We start from the raw sequence: 15,566 nt of genomic DNA, 5'->3' as shown, positions 1-15,566 counted from the left end.
AAAGCATAAGCATCACAGCAAGGCTGTGACACTCTCCAAGAATATGCAAGACAATCCCAATGAAAGGTGCATAAAAATTATACTGCTTTACATTGCAATAACTCCACTATCCGAGCTGCGGCCGTGTTATTAAAAACACATTAACACCATGCCATAAACGCCATCTACGGACTTTGCCTATTGCACTTCGCAATATATATCAAGGCTTGTATCTTTCTCAGAACACTTCGTTTCTTAAAGAACAATTGTGTTCCAAATGGGTATACTGGGCTAAGTCCAGAATACTGACGTAACAAAACAAAGTACGATAATTGAAACCATTGCGTTTTCACGACCTCGTTCAATCCTTGCATTCGGCCCGAACTCTTGAAATGTTGCATTTATGGGTGAGCTTCTGTCTTCAACATCGGGGCCACGGAGACGCTCAGGGTATGTTTCAATCGTAGTTTTGCACGTCTTGGATTTATTTTAGCGACATTTACATGGTGGGTGATAGACCAGTGTAAATTTGAACAAAAATTCTTTTTACGAGTGAAAAAAACGTTTTACGTTCACCTTCAAGCCGTCATACTGCTTCTTCCTCAAAAACTACCAAAACAAGATGAAGTTAAGAAGAAGAGGCGATGGGTTACCGCTACCCAAATCTTCAATTCTTTGTCCGTATTGCTTCCCTCGCAAAAATAAGAATAAACTGGGGAACAACACCCGCTCGAGCAACGCTACGGCTGGTTTGCAGCCAATTAAAAATAAATGAACTTGGGTAATAGCCCCAACACCCTTTTAGCCAAAATTGCATATTAGAATGTTGCAAAAATAAACACCCACACACATTGGCTCGCTTTGGGACAGTTCATAAAAGTTCGGGCAGTTCGTACTCACACGCTAACGCACGCCCACACGCGTACGGAACGCGCACATGAACACGCATCACACATGTCCACTTGCTCCCAAGGGCTTAACTTTGTGAACTGAAAGTACATCAGCGTCTTCGACAATACACCTCAAAACACTGAAGCCACTCAAGCAGTTATGGTTCTGCATGCGGAAACAGTCAAGACTACACATCTGAGGCGGTTTGATTTCGCCTCGCGTTCTCGAGTGGCTTCGTTCTACTGCCGATCGCGACGCGTTGCGCTTTCCACTCCCCCTGACGCCTTCCAAAGGCTTCGATCTGTATGGCGTTTCGCTGCTGCAATCTCTTACCGCTACGTACGAGAGTTGACAGTGATGTCGGATTGCGATGGCTCTCTGTTCGCTCACTTGGCTGCGTTCTTCTGCTCCCTTACTTCACCTGCGGTGTGCGGAGTTCGACGACGCCATTTTGGTATTTCTGAGTTTATGCTCGCGGTATGGAGCTCCTCGCGCTGTGAAACGCTTCTAAGATACATGGTTCAGCAATCGCTTCGCTGCTTGCTACGCTCCTGCCGAAGTCAACGCCGGCTTTATCGCTCAGAGGGGCATTTAGTGCTCTCGCTTAAGTAACAAACAATCCTTACGTAATAGGATGTCAAGTAGTTGTAGCAATGGACATTTACAGACGTAAGTTGGAGCGAAGGAATATGAATTCAACCGGCTTAGTGACGGCGATCGCGAGACCGCGCTGCTTCCACAGCTCTGGTCAGGAGGAATTGCTGTTGCTCCGACGGTGATTTGGTGAGCGCAGTCTCCCATTTCTCAAAGGTGGAGTTCGGTGGAGGGTGGGAGTTGTGTGAGCAAGAAGAGACTAAGTAATAGGTTGTGAGGCGGAGGTCACAGAGCTGGCATAACGAGTATTTGAGGGAGGCGCATATGTGGCGGAGGATAGTGTGGTCATAATGAGTGCCGGTTTTGTATCTGCGCCAGATGTGTGCCTCGCAGGTGGATAGGGAAAGGTGAGGGTATGGCCTCCTGAAATGCGTGTAGTGGGCTAGGATGGGGCACTATGTGGGTTGAACCGGAGAGAAGTTAAGAGGGTAGGAGCCCGGGTTCGGCCGGCTGATTGGAGCGCCCGGTAGTGAATATTGCGTGCTGCAGCATGTGCTGCTTCATTGCCTGACAGGCCATTATGACCGGGGGTCCATGTGGTAGCAAACCTTTCCAGATAAAGAACTTCAGAACCTTGAGGAAGTGTTTCAATTAGCGTGAGGGCTTGAGTCAAAGCCAGGCTTGCTTGGTAGAGACGGCACGCATACTTTGAGTTCGTGATAATATTAAGATAAAGCCGGGTTCCATACGTTGTCAAAGCGTGGGCATTGCATTGTCTAAGCCGTGTCTGGAGAGATGTTAATGTAGAAAGCTTCTTTGACCACGTTGCCCTGTCAGCTGAGGACGATTACACTATGTCTGATGCAAAACGCAAGCTACAAGAGCTACTCCGGTGCGTGGCCTCCTGTATTTTTCAATGCCAAACACATCACCCGCTTCGCAGTGGGAGTGATAGGGACGCCTGTATAAACCACATGCCATAAGGTGGGGCTGCAAGAGAAACGGCGCTCAAAACGACCGTCCGGAATTCTGGAGCGACTTGCGCGTGGTTTTCAAGGCAACCGATGCCGATGCTTGAGACCACCGCAGTAGCGGCGCTATGGCCGGTGTTATAAAACTAAGCACTGCAGTGGAGCCCGTTATGCCTACGTTGCCCCTTTCCGCCACGCCTCGCCCCAAGAGTAACCGGTCCCGTGACTAAGGAACTGGGAAGGCTAGCAATTGGGGGAGAGTGGCATTAGTAGCAGGAAAAGTAACATGGCTACTCAGGGCTTATGCGTTTGGCATTGACAAAATACAGGAGGCGATATCTAGTGTTACGAAGATTATTTTCGGATAAACTAGTTTGGCAAGTACTTGAAGGGACAGCAATATTGGCAACATAGTCTAATTACGCTACCAAATTAAGGTATGGAATGCGTTGTTCATGTTATGAGGTATTCCAGTCTTTATTCATGCAGCTTAATGTGAAAAATACGTTCGGCTGTGAGGACATACTGATAGTCGGTTGACGTCGGCTATTACGTCGGCAACACTGACCTCGGCTATCACAACACGCAGGCGCGCAGGGCAAAATTTTGCGGATTGATGAATTGTTTCCTCTTTACGACCTCGGCGTTCACCAATAGAAAGCGACATTACTATATGATCGACAGGAGATTTTTATTTTGAAAGCTGAGGCAGCAAGACAACACATCGCAGGCCGGGGTGACTTCACTGTGGTAGTTCGTGTGGCAGGCGAGAACTACAAATGGAAGTATCTATTTTAACTAGCGAGTACAGGTGAACTAAAGCGACGCTGAATTTTGCTGAGCAATGATAATATGAATTGTATGTGTTGTAGTGCAGACTGCAGGCCCAAATAGGATTTAAAGCAACTAACTACTGCATTCCTTATTGGGGATATCAAAAACATGAATTGTGTAAAAGCAACGGAGGGCGTCAATATCACTGCTGAAAGCTTTGTGATTGAGGGACTTCCAGTATATCCATGAATACTCAAATGTTTAACTGATACTGTTTATTAACCTAGTAATCGACAACATAATTTATTACCATTGTTTTAAACCAAGAATCCAACATTTGGCCGTAAACAAGCCTTTTTGGGCAACTACTCTTCTTCCCTCAACCTGTTCAACATTGACTGCATGAATATTATTAACACATTTGTGTTACTCAAAGCAGCGTTTATTCAATCAACAAAATCAATCAATTTGAGAATTACGCTTTACGTAGTGGCACATAACTCGACCTCACCTTGAGTTTACAAAAGCGCACGCCATACATCCGTATCTTGTACTACAGTCATTCGTAAAAATTAATGTATCAAAGGCCAAAAAATTGTGCTACCGAAATTGGTTGGATTGAGCACGAATATTTACCTCTCCGCAGACAATCAAAAGGAAGGATATCTGATAAGTCAACGCAAGATACTTCCAAGGTTAAAAATGCCACATTGCCCCCAGAAGGGGCTTCGTCTAAAGTGTAAAGCTTTGGATGTATTTTTCTTTCGTTTATTGCACAAGTTTGCATGTCAGAAACGTTACCGCGTTTTTTTTTTCAGGTAGAATACTATACTGAATCCAAATGCAATGAATTATTATTCAGACGAGTAAATAGATCACAACTTACCGCTCTTTCAACTTTCACTATCCTCGATGCAAGGCTGATCTTGGATTCATAAACATCCTTCGCTTTTGAACCAACTTTTCCCAGTATTTGGTCCAACCTGGCGGAAAAAGATTAACATGATTAATTATTTACCTAATGACAACATTGTTTAACAATGAACGTAGTGAGAATATTCATACGGGTGGAACACCACATTCTAAATTTTGTAGAAGTCAGGAGCAAACAACTCAGAAAAAATGGCTAATGAAGTACACGTTCATTTGGTGCAAGGTATGCACATTACGGGAAAAGAATTTACATGAGACACAAACTTAAGTCCTGCGAATACAAACTTCTCGTCTTTCACAAATATAAATGTATACGCGAACAAAATAAACACATTGTATTAGTGCTCATTTCGCCCCCAAGTCCGCCAAAAAGCAACGGTATTAATCCTTCTCTTCATGGGCCTTCCCCTTCAGCAGAGAACGCTATGATCGAAATATTTTGAATGGGGTGTACCTGTACCGCCTCCCCTCGCCCTTTGAGATTACACGTGGAATTTAGATCCTTTATGAAAAATTTCGAAGCTACCAAGAATTGAAACCACCTGTCTAAAACTTGGTCCGCGAAAGCTGACTGAACACAGAAGCTTATGTCATCAGTAAGAAAGAGGGGAGACCTTCTTTTTTCTGCTTTAGACTCGCTGTGGTTGGGACATTTCTAGCCTGGGCTTTGATGCAGACCGCCAAAATCTCCACCAAATGCATTCTGAATGCATTACCGACAAAGCTGCTTAAAAACTTAGATTCAGAGACGGAATATGCATGCGGGGAAATGTTCGTCTCTGCGTATGTCTGTCTGTCTCTCGATTCAGCCGCCCGGCCAAAAGTTACAATGAATTCTTGAGCAAGGCGCTTACATAGGCAAAACATTTACAAACTACTAAATCTGGTGGGAATGTTTATACGCTTCAACACTGCTCAGCAATAAGAAAACATTAGGCAAATTCGAAGCAAAACATCAGTACACAAGTAATATTGGCAGTATTCTATTAAAAACACGCGATTGCCTAGTATTCGCGATTGCGAATAAAAATAGGCGTTGAAAACGATGTCTCGGACAAAAAGAAAAGAAAACGAAAATCACTAGCGCCAGACCATACACAACCTAGCGGTATTTCAAGGAGTCCAAGAGTAACGAAAGGTTCCAGTAGATGGCGGGCGAGCCGTGGAGCGCGCTAAGATTGAATTGACTAGGGCAAACCTCCCCCGTGTTTATCGTGAGAGGAGGCAAAAAGCATGACAGGTTGGCCGGGGAGAGAGGAGAGGCGCTTACGTGGCAGCGGTGGCGGAAGACTATGGTATTTCGACGACATTTGCAGCGAAGTAAGAAGATACGCGGCGACTTTTTTGCCCTGATGCTGTACACTTTCTGGGCGTCTTGCAGTGCGCCATAAAAAAAATCTCGCCAATACACAGTGACGGACCTGGTCATCTTGAGCAAGATGCGAAGCTCTTAATGATTTATTTTCCAACAGAATCTTTTCCTCCCTAATGTGCCCTAATATACACGATTATGCCGAATCGAGCGTCGCATCAGCTGATACTTAGGAGACAGGCTGACTATAGAAGACAGACTGCTCAATCAGCAAGCAGAGAGCCTCCAAACGGGTCTTTTCTACTTGATCGGCGCATTAGCATGCCATTTTCTTTTCTGGATTATCCGAGCTCACTGGTTCTATGCAATGCGGTGCTGTTTGGATTGTAGAATGCTTTCGCCTGCAGTCATATTTCAGTTCCATAAAAAACTCTTCGCGGGCAGTTAGCGGATCATCCCACTACATATACACGCGCGACCGGGATCCCGTTTCTATCTATTTTTACTCTTTCGAATTGCTTTAAATAACTAAAGCTTTTCATAATCTTTGTCTATATTGCGGAAAGCAAGCTGTTTCTGATTCCAGTGTTTTGATATCGCTTTTTTTGTTGTCGGGTATTACTAGCCCAATTCTGCCCGTTCGCTGTGATAGCAAGTGGAGATAGTGACGCTGTTTCGTGCATGTAGTTCTCTTAGAATGACGTTTGAAGGTACATGTTTCTTCTTTTTAAGTGACACTACAATTCGCAATGTTGGTAGCAATATACTTGCAATAAGGGCTAAATCGACGCTTCTGGTTTCAGACTAACGAATTGAAGTAGCGTCAAAAGCGGAAACGGTTTTGTTTAAGACAGCGGCTGTCTTCAAAAGGTGTTCCGGCAATAAATGGCGGTCTTGCAATCACTGGCAAAAAGGGTAGTGGTTGAAGCTACGGTTGCGAAAAATGCTGGAATTCTGTTGAAGCATCTGGGAATTGTTACCTTTAATTCGATAACAACTCTTTTTGCCACAGCGTACACATCATTTTACAAACATTTTATTTTCAGGTTAGGCGGCTTCGTAATCGCGACCACCGATGTTCTCTGTACGCATGCATTCATTCACGTGAATGGTTCTCAGGAAAGTCAAACAAGTGGACTACCCAGCTAGCTGTTATACAGCTTTATTTCAATCAAGGGCAACAAACGATCGCTCTCGCGGAATACTTGCTCCATACAGCTAAAATATATTCTGTATCCCTTGATGAACTTTCCGAGGGAACTCTCTTTAACTGTCGTTCTGTTTCATATAAAAACAAGTCCTAATGTTGTGGCCCTTTCGAACCTTTGGTTCCAGAGAGCCAGAAGACACTATGCGCCATGCGCAGCTTTGCAACTGTTTTTTGCAGCATTAGTATGGCACGGTTTTTACAATGACATAATAACCGTCCGAAACTAAAACCACCCATACAGTAGAGAAATGAAATACTTGGTTGGGATATCAATCTCATGTAAGAATTGCGTACAAGAAAACTCAGGCAGAGCAGCCTTATCCCACAGACGGAGGCAACGCTGAAGTTCTCTATCTCATTTGCAAATCGCCACATAGCCTTGTACCAAGCATCGTTCTTAGTCGTTAAATTTTGTTAGCTTAGCAGCTAATCCAGTAATTTACTAAGTACTATACCTCATGTAGTACGCGTGGTCATAGCGTACAAGTTTAGGTAATTAACAATGGCAGCATTGCTGGCGACAGGGGATCGGGCAGTTTACACACAAACGGGGCGCAAGCTGTGCAAGGCTACCAGCGGGAAGCGCCGGATGGGGGCAGTGCAGAATTTTTTCATGCGTTATTACCCGCACATTAAGCTATGTTCCTCTCCACGCTGTTGTACAGAAATATGTAAACTTCACATTTATTTCACGTGTTATTCACAACAATCCTGTAGATCATTTGAAATCTAGAGACTTTCTCAAACTCCACTTTCACGTTGGAGCCACAAAGCAGGACTATATTTTTTATGTATAACCAATTTCTCTGCATCCCGAATTTGACATCTTTTTGCTAGTACTCTTACGTTTTCTAGTTACTTTATTGCGACAGAGAAAATATGTGCTTACTAAAATTAAAAATATATCCTTGAGCATTTGCCCAAAGTATAAGAACCATACGTGAGAGAAAAGGAACGTTGCGCTTGGAATGCGTTTTACTACACGATGCTGCATTCACTCAAAAGCCCGTTTCCTGCAAATGAAAGGCCTCTTAGCCAGTACAATTTTGCCGCTGTCACCAAAACTCCCATGTGCATGCTGATGCAATCGGTGTGATTGTAAATGTGAACTACATAACCGTCTGTGTAAAAAAACTGCACTCTCACCTGAATTGAATATTCTTGGTTCGTCCAAGGAGATCAACGTGGCCAGCTGAGTATTGTTCAATGACGTCTTTCACATCATAAGGCTTCAGGGCCTCCTTAAATTTCCTCCGCGCTACAAAATATTTAATCTGTAATAAAGAAGCATATTACTCATCAGAAAAAAACACACACCAAAAATGTTGCAGAAATCGTATGTAAGGACCCCCTCAACGCAAATATAAGTGCTGTAGAACTACGTTCAACGTAAATGTTATCTTCTCCGCATAAAAGGACGACAGTTATAACTTTTTTGCATTTACATTTTTTTTAAGGAATGGAAATAACTTGGCCGTTGCAATGCGCTCACTTACAGCAGAAATTTCCCGTGCAAACTTTACTGGGAAGTAAGAGCTGTGATGTATACAGATCGTAAGTTCAAGCCAGCAGATGCCCCAATTGTTCGCTCTTACTGCGACTCGAAACTACTGTTTAGGCAAATAGCAATAATAAAAATAAACAAACAAAAGTACAACCAATATTCACTTGAATGTCAAGAAATACAATAGCAATATTAGCACAAAATTTGAATGGCTAAAAATTGAGAAACATAAAACAGAATACTCGGAAATCAATTATAACAACGATGGTTGCGACTAGTCGTTTCACCTTTGTCACGGGGTGGTAGTAACCTAACTACTTAACTTACTAGTTAACCTTACTAGTAAGGTAGTAACCTTACTATAACCTTACTAGTAACGACGCTGCCTTCTTAATTAGTGAAAAAAAAGCAAATACCTTACACTTTATTGTACTTCTAAGCCGACCTGATTCATGTTGTGAACAGTCCTTCCTGGATTATTCTGCTATTTTCCCAACCAAGAATCGAAGCTTATTTTGCTCACTGCTGTATTCTTCTACTTCACTTTTCCGTCAAGCTTAAACGATATATCTTCCCGCAGCTAGACGTCCGCCTAACTAATGACTGGCTCAATTCGTTTGCCGACAGCTAGGATGCCGCGTACTTACTGTTTACTTTCCGCAAGCTACACACAAATTCTCCCGAGAGAATACGCGTTCGTGTTCAAAAGCAGTCACCCGGACTTCAAAAAGCAAATGAATCTCTTACGTGCTCTCGTAGAACATTTATCTTGTGCTAACCCCCTTAGTGATTCCGTATATATCTAAATTTCTGTTTCCACCCATTATTCACTTATTGTTTCTGGTTCTTCTACGCTTATTATTTCCTTAAGCATTTCTCATTCGTTTCCAGGATTTAAGTATTTTTTCTTAAAGTTTCTCGTCCTAACCCAGCACCTTTATGGAAATAACTGTAAGAAAGCTAAATAACCGGGCAAGTAATTACCTCAATAACAGAGGCCAGATTCATCTAGTCTCTTGACGCGAATAACTAATAAAAAGGCTCTCGCACGACATTGGACGACCGTGTAGCGATTTAGGCACTGTTTGTAAACCGATACCACTGTTTGTATTAGCAGTATATGAAGTTTAGCTATTACTGTCTTGCCAAAGCACAACTTACATTGAAGGCTGCTTATATATCAAAAATTGTTTGAAGGGCTCTAAATTTTTTCGTGTTGAAACGCTACAAAAATGTTATCAAACGAATGTAAACGTCAGCACCACGCTTGAGGGGGTTAGAGAACTCGACTATATTAAAGGTACCGTCAAGACAAAATACAACTTTGCTTAGTTTGAAAGAAATAGCGCTTGCTAACTCACACAACTCCAATCCAGAAGACGTTCGTTAACCATAAAATACGCGAACAAATAAAACAGATACATTCAAATTTTGCCCTGCACGACGCCAGTGGCAACACAATGCAAAGAAGCGGAAATAACGCATTTCAATATAAATAAATAAACACACATAATCACACACTCAGTGTGTTAACTGCACATTAACCTTGAAGTGGTACGCTCAAAAGTAGGTAGATGCACGTTGGCTGCGCAAATATTCCATATTTTAATTAATGCATTTAAATAGGTAGAAATACAAAATCTTAATAATTGGCATGAACTACTGAGCGAACGTGCGGCATAAAATTCGATATCAACGTCCTTAACAGAGCGAGCCGCTTAGCGCAGCTATATGCTGGGTTTCCACAGTACGAAGTAAACCACGCCAATAAAAAAAGACAGTAGAACAAAGCCCCTGTTGTTGCGAGATTTCTTGTCTGGAACGTTTCAGCTGCATTGCTTCTTCCAACCAACCAGACAAAACCCCAACGGCTTACCAGCATGTTTTCCTGAGTACAGTAGACCATTTGCGTGCATCCCTTTCTAAATTTTTGTTGTGTTTGCTGTATTCGAAACTATTTGTTGTGTTGGAGGGGACAAAGTTCTTCGTTTGTGAGCTTTGTTACCGCAAAATTCTTTCAACTGACTAGAATTCAATTAGTAAATCTCGCTTGATATGAGTTCACGGTTATGGTCAACAGGCATTGCTCTCCTAACGAGGGCAAGTTGACATCACTCACTCACTCACTCACTCACTCACTCACTCACTCACTCACTCACTCACTCACTCACTCACTCACTCACTCACTCACTCACTCACTCACTCACTCACTCACTCACTCACTCACTCACTCACTCACTCACTCACTCACTCAGCCCAAGCCTTCGGGCCTACGGGCTATATGAAATCTTAAAGAAAGCGTTACTTCGCAGGCAGAGAGGCGCACTCAAACATGATTTTTTTATTCCACTCCTAACAGTATGAAAAAGGCATAAAGGTGCTTCAAGAAATCCCAGATGTTGGTTAGTGCCTTAAACACCCTGAAAAACAGTTTGCGTCTGAATATGACTGATACAAATGTCACAATTATACATGTACCTCACGCAAATTACAGTGATATTCAAAGTTTCCCTTCCTGGGGGCATTTTTGTTTCCAAGGAGTTAGCGAAGCGACTTGATGCTCTAAACATTGGCGGCCCGAAGGCCTAAAATAACTTAGCTGTACTTTGATATATTGCAATATCAGCAAGATCAAAAGAAAATCGCCTGGCTGAATCTCTATATCCCCTAGGCAGGCAAAATTTGTTTTTGCGTACAAAAATACCACTAATAAAAAAGCTTTTTACATGAATTTTAATAGTTTTAGAAATATTATCATTATTCAGGGTAAATAAACAGCACCAGGCTAAAATAAGTTTTTGACGTTTTCCGCCACCTCTTTGGCTCATGAAACTAATTTCCTTTTATGTGTAAGGTTTACTCGAACTACTATTTAAAAAGAAGGTTGAAGAGTATTGGAAACTTCACGGCTAACAAAGTGGACTGAATGACATCTGACTTCAAAACGTTTTGACAACATCAATGATACTTTTATGGCGTAAAAAATGTCAATGCCAAGATGTTTGGACTTTCATTTTCACAAATATACATGAGTAGCACCTGAATTACTCTGGTTTTTGAAACCTCTCACGTTCTCTCACGGCTGAGAAATGAGAAATGGTTTTGGGATCTGTGGTTTGTTCACACAAAGTTCCAGTTTTTACTTTTTTTTTAAAGTTGAGAGCTAACTAGTTTAACAAGTGTAGAATGTTCCCACAAATGCCTCAGGTTCCAGCTCTAAGGCCTGTTAAGGAAACGTACAGTCTGGCTGTTTAATATTTATTCAAAGGGTTGTGATCCAAAATTTTAAACATTTATTAATCCTTTCTTTAATAAGGTTAGAACGTTTAAACCTGTTTTACGACAGCTCGCATTAAGTCATCCCGCATGTAAATTCACGAATTGATTGTTGAGTGTAAAAATTAATAATACAAAGGTCTTACCACAGACCTAAAAACGCTAACACGGGTAACGAAAAATGTGGTTTTAAAAACTCGCCGCGCACTCCCAGCTGCTGAACCTGAAGGCGGGAAATAAGGTGACTATTTTTGTTCCCGGACGGAGGGCCTACGTGAATAAGGGTAGGGACTAGATCAATACGCCTAGGTCAATTCTTAAATTTAATTGTTAACTGTTTCACACAAGCGATAAGTGCTTTAGTGGCTGTTTAAATATATGTAAAGGCCGTTAAGTTTCTCTAATGGGTTTCCTGTGTCTGAAGTTCACTTGCGAAAATGCCCGAAAGAGCTCAGGATGTTCCCTTCATGACCTCCAGAGGGGCAGGAATTAGGCAATCAAAGCAGCACTTCTCCCACTGTCGGCTCTGCAAGGAGTGCGGCCGAGGGAGCTTTCCTAGAAGCTTGTAGCCCAAGCACCATGAAAGGGCACCACGAACGTGTTGAATGCAGCAGGTTTTCAGAACACAATACACTCCAGCGCGTCGCAAATACGTCGTCAATACGGTTTGGCCGTGTTATCACGTCAATGCACAAGTTTTTGCACATGGAGCGGGTTCAAAAAGACATTTATTAACTGTTTCTTGGTTTAAATATCATGTTTCTTGGTTTAAAGATGAGAACGATGCCGGAAAAAGTGCGAGTTATTCTAACAGGCACAAAGCCAATGAACATTTCTTTACAAAAGCCTCAGACAATACCAATACATTTTACAAGTTTCTTTCCAGCTCCTTTTGAGGAGATTGTAAACAGATATATAACTCTAGGAGCACTCACCTTTCTTAGCGACCTAATAGCATTTTTATGCTGTTTCGTGAGCACTGTAAGCCTGGGTTCTTCGGGCTCTTCGTCTGAAATTAAAATGCGAAGAAGCGCTCTATCACTCACAAGCGCACAAGAACACGAGACCACGTGCTGCTTAACATCCGTGGCCAAGAAACACTAACGAAAGCAATGAAAAGCGAGCAGAACAGAGGCTTCTACGCATTCACTGAAGTGCGCAATCTACAGATATAAAATGGAATAAAAGGAAAAAAATGGCACGAGGGTATAAAAATGAATGAATTATATCTGTGTGACCACTCTTTGGAGAACACATTTATACAATGAGGAAATAAACTATACAATGAGGCAATAAAATGCCTTTTTTTTAAATTTCGTGCCTTTTTTTAATTTCGTGCCGTCGGTTGTCTGGAAAGTTACTGGGATGAACATTCAAATTGTGCCGTTGCGATCCACACAACCAAATTCTATAGTTTGTTCCAGAAACATTCAGCGTAATACAGGAAAACAGCATTTGCAAACAGTTTTCTATGCTACAACTGACACTGAAAACTGCTCCCCAGAATTTGAAATAAGAAAACGCTAGACTAGCATGTAGGAATACAAGGGCATCTCCGTGGGAATTTGGAGCCCCATTCCGCAGATTTTCTTTACGTGTAACAACTTAAACAATTTCATAACCCTGCACTACTACGCTGAATACTTGAAACCTTATATTTTGTGATTCGTGCAAGCAGGTGCCGGCCCATTTCATCGTAGTGGCGATACTTTGGCGTGCCTAATTGCACAGAATTACCCGTGAGAGACCGTTTTTTTTTCTTAAAAGTGCCAGCATGCAGCGTGCATCTCGAAGGTTCATTAGCAATCAAGGTGCTCAATGTATCAAGCTGTGCTTAACCCCATACAGAAATATAATTGCATGCTGTTCCCAGGACTACGTATTTATGGCGACCACACACTTTTTGTAAAAACAAGTAAGCTGCTGCACTTTAAATGGTACAAAAACGACATCTTAGTATCGCCACCCACTATTAAAGAAAAAAAATTGCGGACTATAATTTGCCGGCCTGAAGGGCAACAGCGTTATTTTTCAAAGAAACGTAAGTGTTGCTGAATGTCGAGTACTGCTCGCCCAAATTCTCGCGTACCCATATCTTCTTGACCATTTATACAAACGATATTTTCACAGAAAGCATAATTAAACGTTTTAGGCTTGCCGGTGATAAACATCGACACATGGTTCCAGAAATTGTAGCTGCCAGTTTGTAGTGACTACTAACGACTAGGGTACAAATGACCAATATTGAAATGATTACTAACCAGGAATGGTAATGATTTCATCTTCAAAATTAAGCCATCAATGGCTTAGTTTTGATGGTAATAAAAAGGCGAGAAAGCAATTCTTATGCTCACTCAATGACATTACAAGTTTTTTACGCAGTTTTTATTTGGGCATCAACATCTACAAAAACGCTCCTCCGAAAAAAATGGCAGCATCTCCACTCCGTGGATGGTGACGAGGGTGCGGAGTACGGGGACTCGAAATGACACTCAGGTTGCGCCCCCAGTGACATCCGATTTGCTCCCCGACCGTCATTCGATTTGTGCCTTGAGTTGCGCCTTCATTATTCCCTAAATTAAACTGCAACTCACGGCTCAAACCGAATTTCGCGTGGTTTTCGCTTGATGGTGGTGTGCGCATGGATGGACGCGGACGGACATTGAGACGTCCTAGTGTACTTTGCACCGTTACAGGTGAGGGAGTAAGCCGTTTGACTCTCGGGTACTAACTCACGGTCGAAGCCCAATGGGTAAGACGACTTCACTAACTCTGTCTGATCTACGAGACACAGGCTCGAATCCTGCCGGTGTCTGTGTGATTTTTACGCGAACGGACATTGTGCGGTCCTAAGGTACTCCGCACCTAATAAGTGCTCGATGTTTCCCAGAAAGGGCCCTGGGAGTAATTAAGCGAGTCTCTAATTCCCTGCAGGAATTAAAAAAAAAACACGCGCGCTGAAACTGCGTAGATAGCGCATCTTTATTTCAGCTAGGCTTAGCGGCAAGACCTTTTGCAAGCTATAATACCAAGGTGTCCAAAACGTTTGAGTGGGAGGACCGGAAACGTTCTGCAAATGCCGTGACAATTGTAAAAGCGGTACTTTTGAAGTGGTGACTGCGATTCACGTTTGAAGGCGCAAAAAAACCGTAAAATAATGAAAGACGAAAAGCGCGAGACACACTGCGGTAGAGAGATGCGGTTTACCGCGGGTTAATTGGCCAGGTGACCGTTCCGCGTTGGCGTTTGCAAGAACTCCAAACACCCCTGTTGCGTCGTAGGAACCAGGGGACGAAGTGAGTAGATGTGTCAAGCCCCCTCCCGGTTCCCGCGCGCAACGTCATCGATGATGCCCCGCGCGTCCCGTGTTGCCGCAGGCCGCAACCACCATCTATCTAATTGCACCGCGGCAACCGCAATTACAGAGGGTAAACATCTAGAACGTTTGACGCACGCGGGAGCCCGATGCATGAACCTGGCGGCTGCCGGGTTGGTTCCCAGAGCAACGGAACGCGCAGGAAAAGGCGTCATTCTCAAGGCATGCGCCTCGTCCTAAGCACGTGCGCAGAGAACAAGCGGTTTACCAAAGCGCTTTCCCCCTTCTGGCACCGGTGCGGCCATTTTCAAGGGCGTAGCACATGTGCCGAAAACAGCACGTTTCAACAAAACTTGTTGCTGGTCTGGTTCGTTCATAGTTTGAAAAGGGCCATATGTTACTCCGTGTCCCACTTTGTCCACGCCTGCCCAAAGCTGTACCTCTTGTCCTTTCGACGCTTTTACCTACCGTTACGAGTGCCAACACGCGGGCCAAGCTGCGGCGGCCGTTTTTCACAGGGAGGCGAAAAACGAAAACGGCCGTGACCAAGACTTCGGCGCTCTTGCAATATACCCAGGTAGACTAAATTAATCCACTATACTGGAAGGCTACAGAATAAGCCCGCGCTATGATGTTGGCTATAGCCAACATCGTGGCGCGGCCGCAACTTTGGCATGTAAACGTTCAGAGATAGTCTTCACAGTAGGTGAGGCTGCAAGCATCCAATGTAATATATTTCACTAAGGCGCATGCAAGTCCTGCCACGAAGTGTGATATACCATAATTTGAAAGAATAAAGCTGGTCA

The 15,566-nt window shown here is 43.1% G+C and overlaps 1 protein-coding gene across 2 annotated transcripts in view; it reads right to left on the bottom strand.

Moving 5' to 3' along the window:
- LOC144152795 (potassium voltage-gated channel subfamily KQT member 1-like) overlaps positions 1 to 15,566 on the bottom strand; it is a 269,224-nt gene that overhangs the window by 15,377 nt on the left and 238,281 nt on the right. For both annotated transcript variants that reach the window (XM_077684256.1, XM_077684258.1), the window contains 3 exons: positions 12,380 to 12,453; positions 7,811 to 7,938; positions 4,096 to 4,192 (listed from right to left, as the gene is read on the bottom strand). In XM_077684256.1, the coding sequence (XP_077540382.1) occupies positions 4,096 to 4,192; positions 7,811 to 7,938; positions 12,380 to 12,453 (299 nt within the window). The remainder of the gene's footprint in view (positions 1 to 4,095; positions 4,193 to 7,810; positions 7,939 to 12,379; positions 12,454 to 15,566) is intronic.

Source organism: Haemaphysalis longicornis, unplaced genomic scaffold (genome assembly GCF_048455015.1).
Source record: "Haemaphysalis longicornis isolate Haplotype H1 unplaced genomic scaffold, Haemaphysalis longicornis Haplotype H1 scaffold_9, whole genome shotgun sequence".
Taxonomy (NCBI): Eukaryota; Metazoa; Arthropoda; class Arachnida; order Ixodida; family Ixodidae; genus Haemaphysalis; species Haemaphysalis longicornis.
Note: the sequence above shows the minus strand (reverse complement) of the source record. Positions and strands in the feature narration are given on the sequence as shown.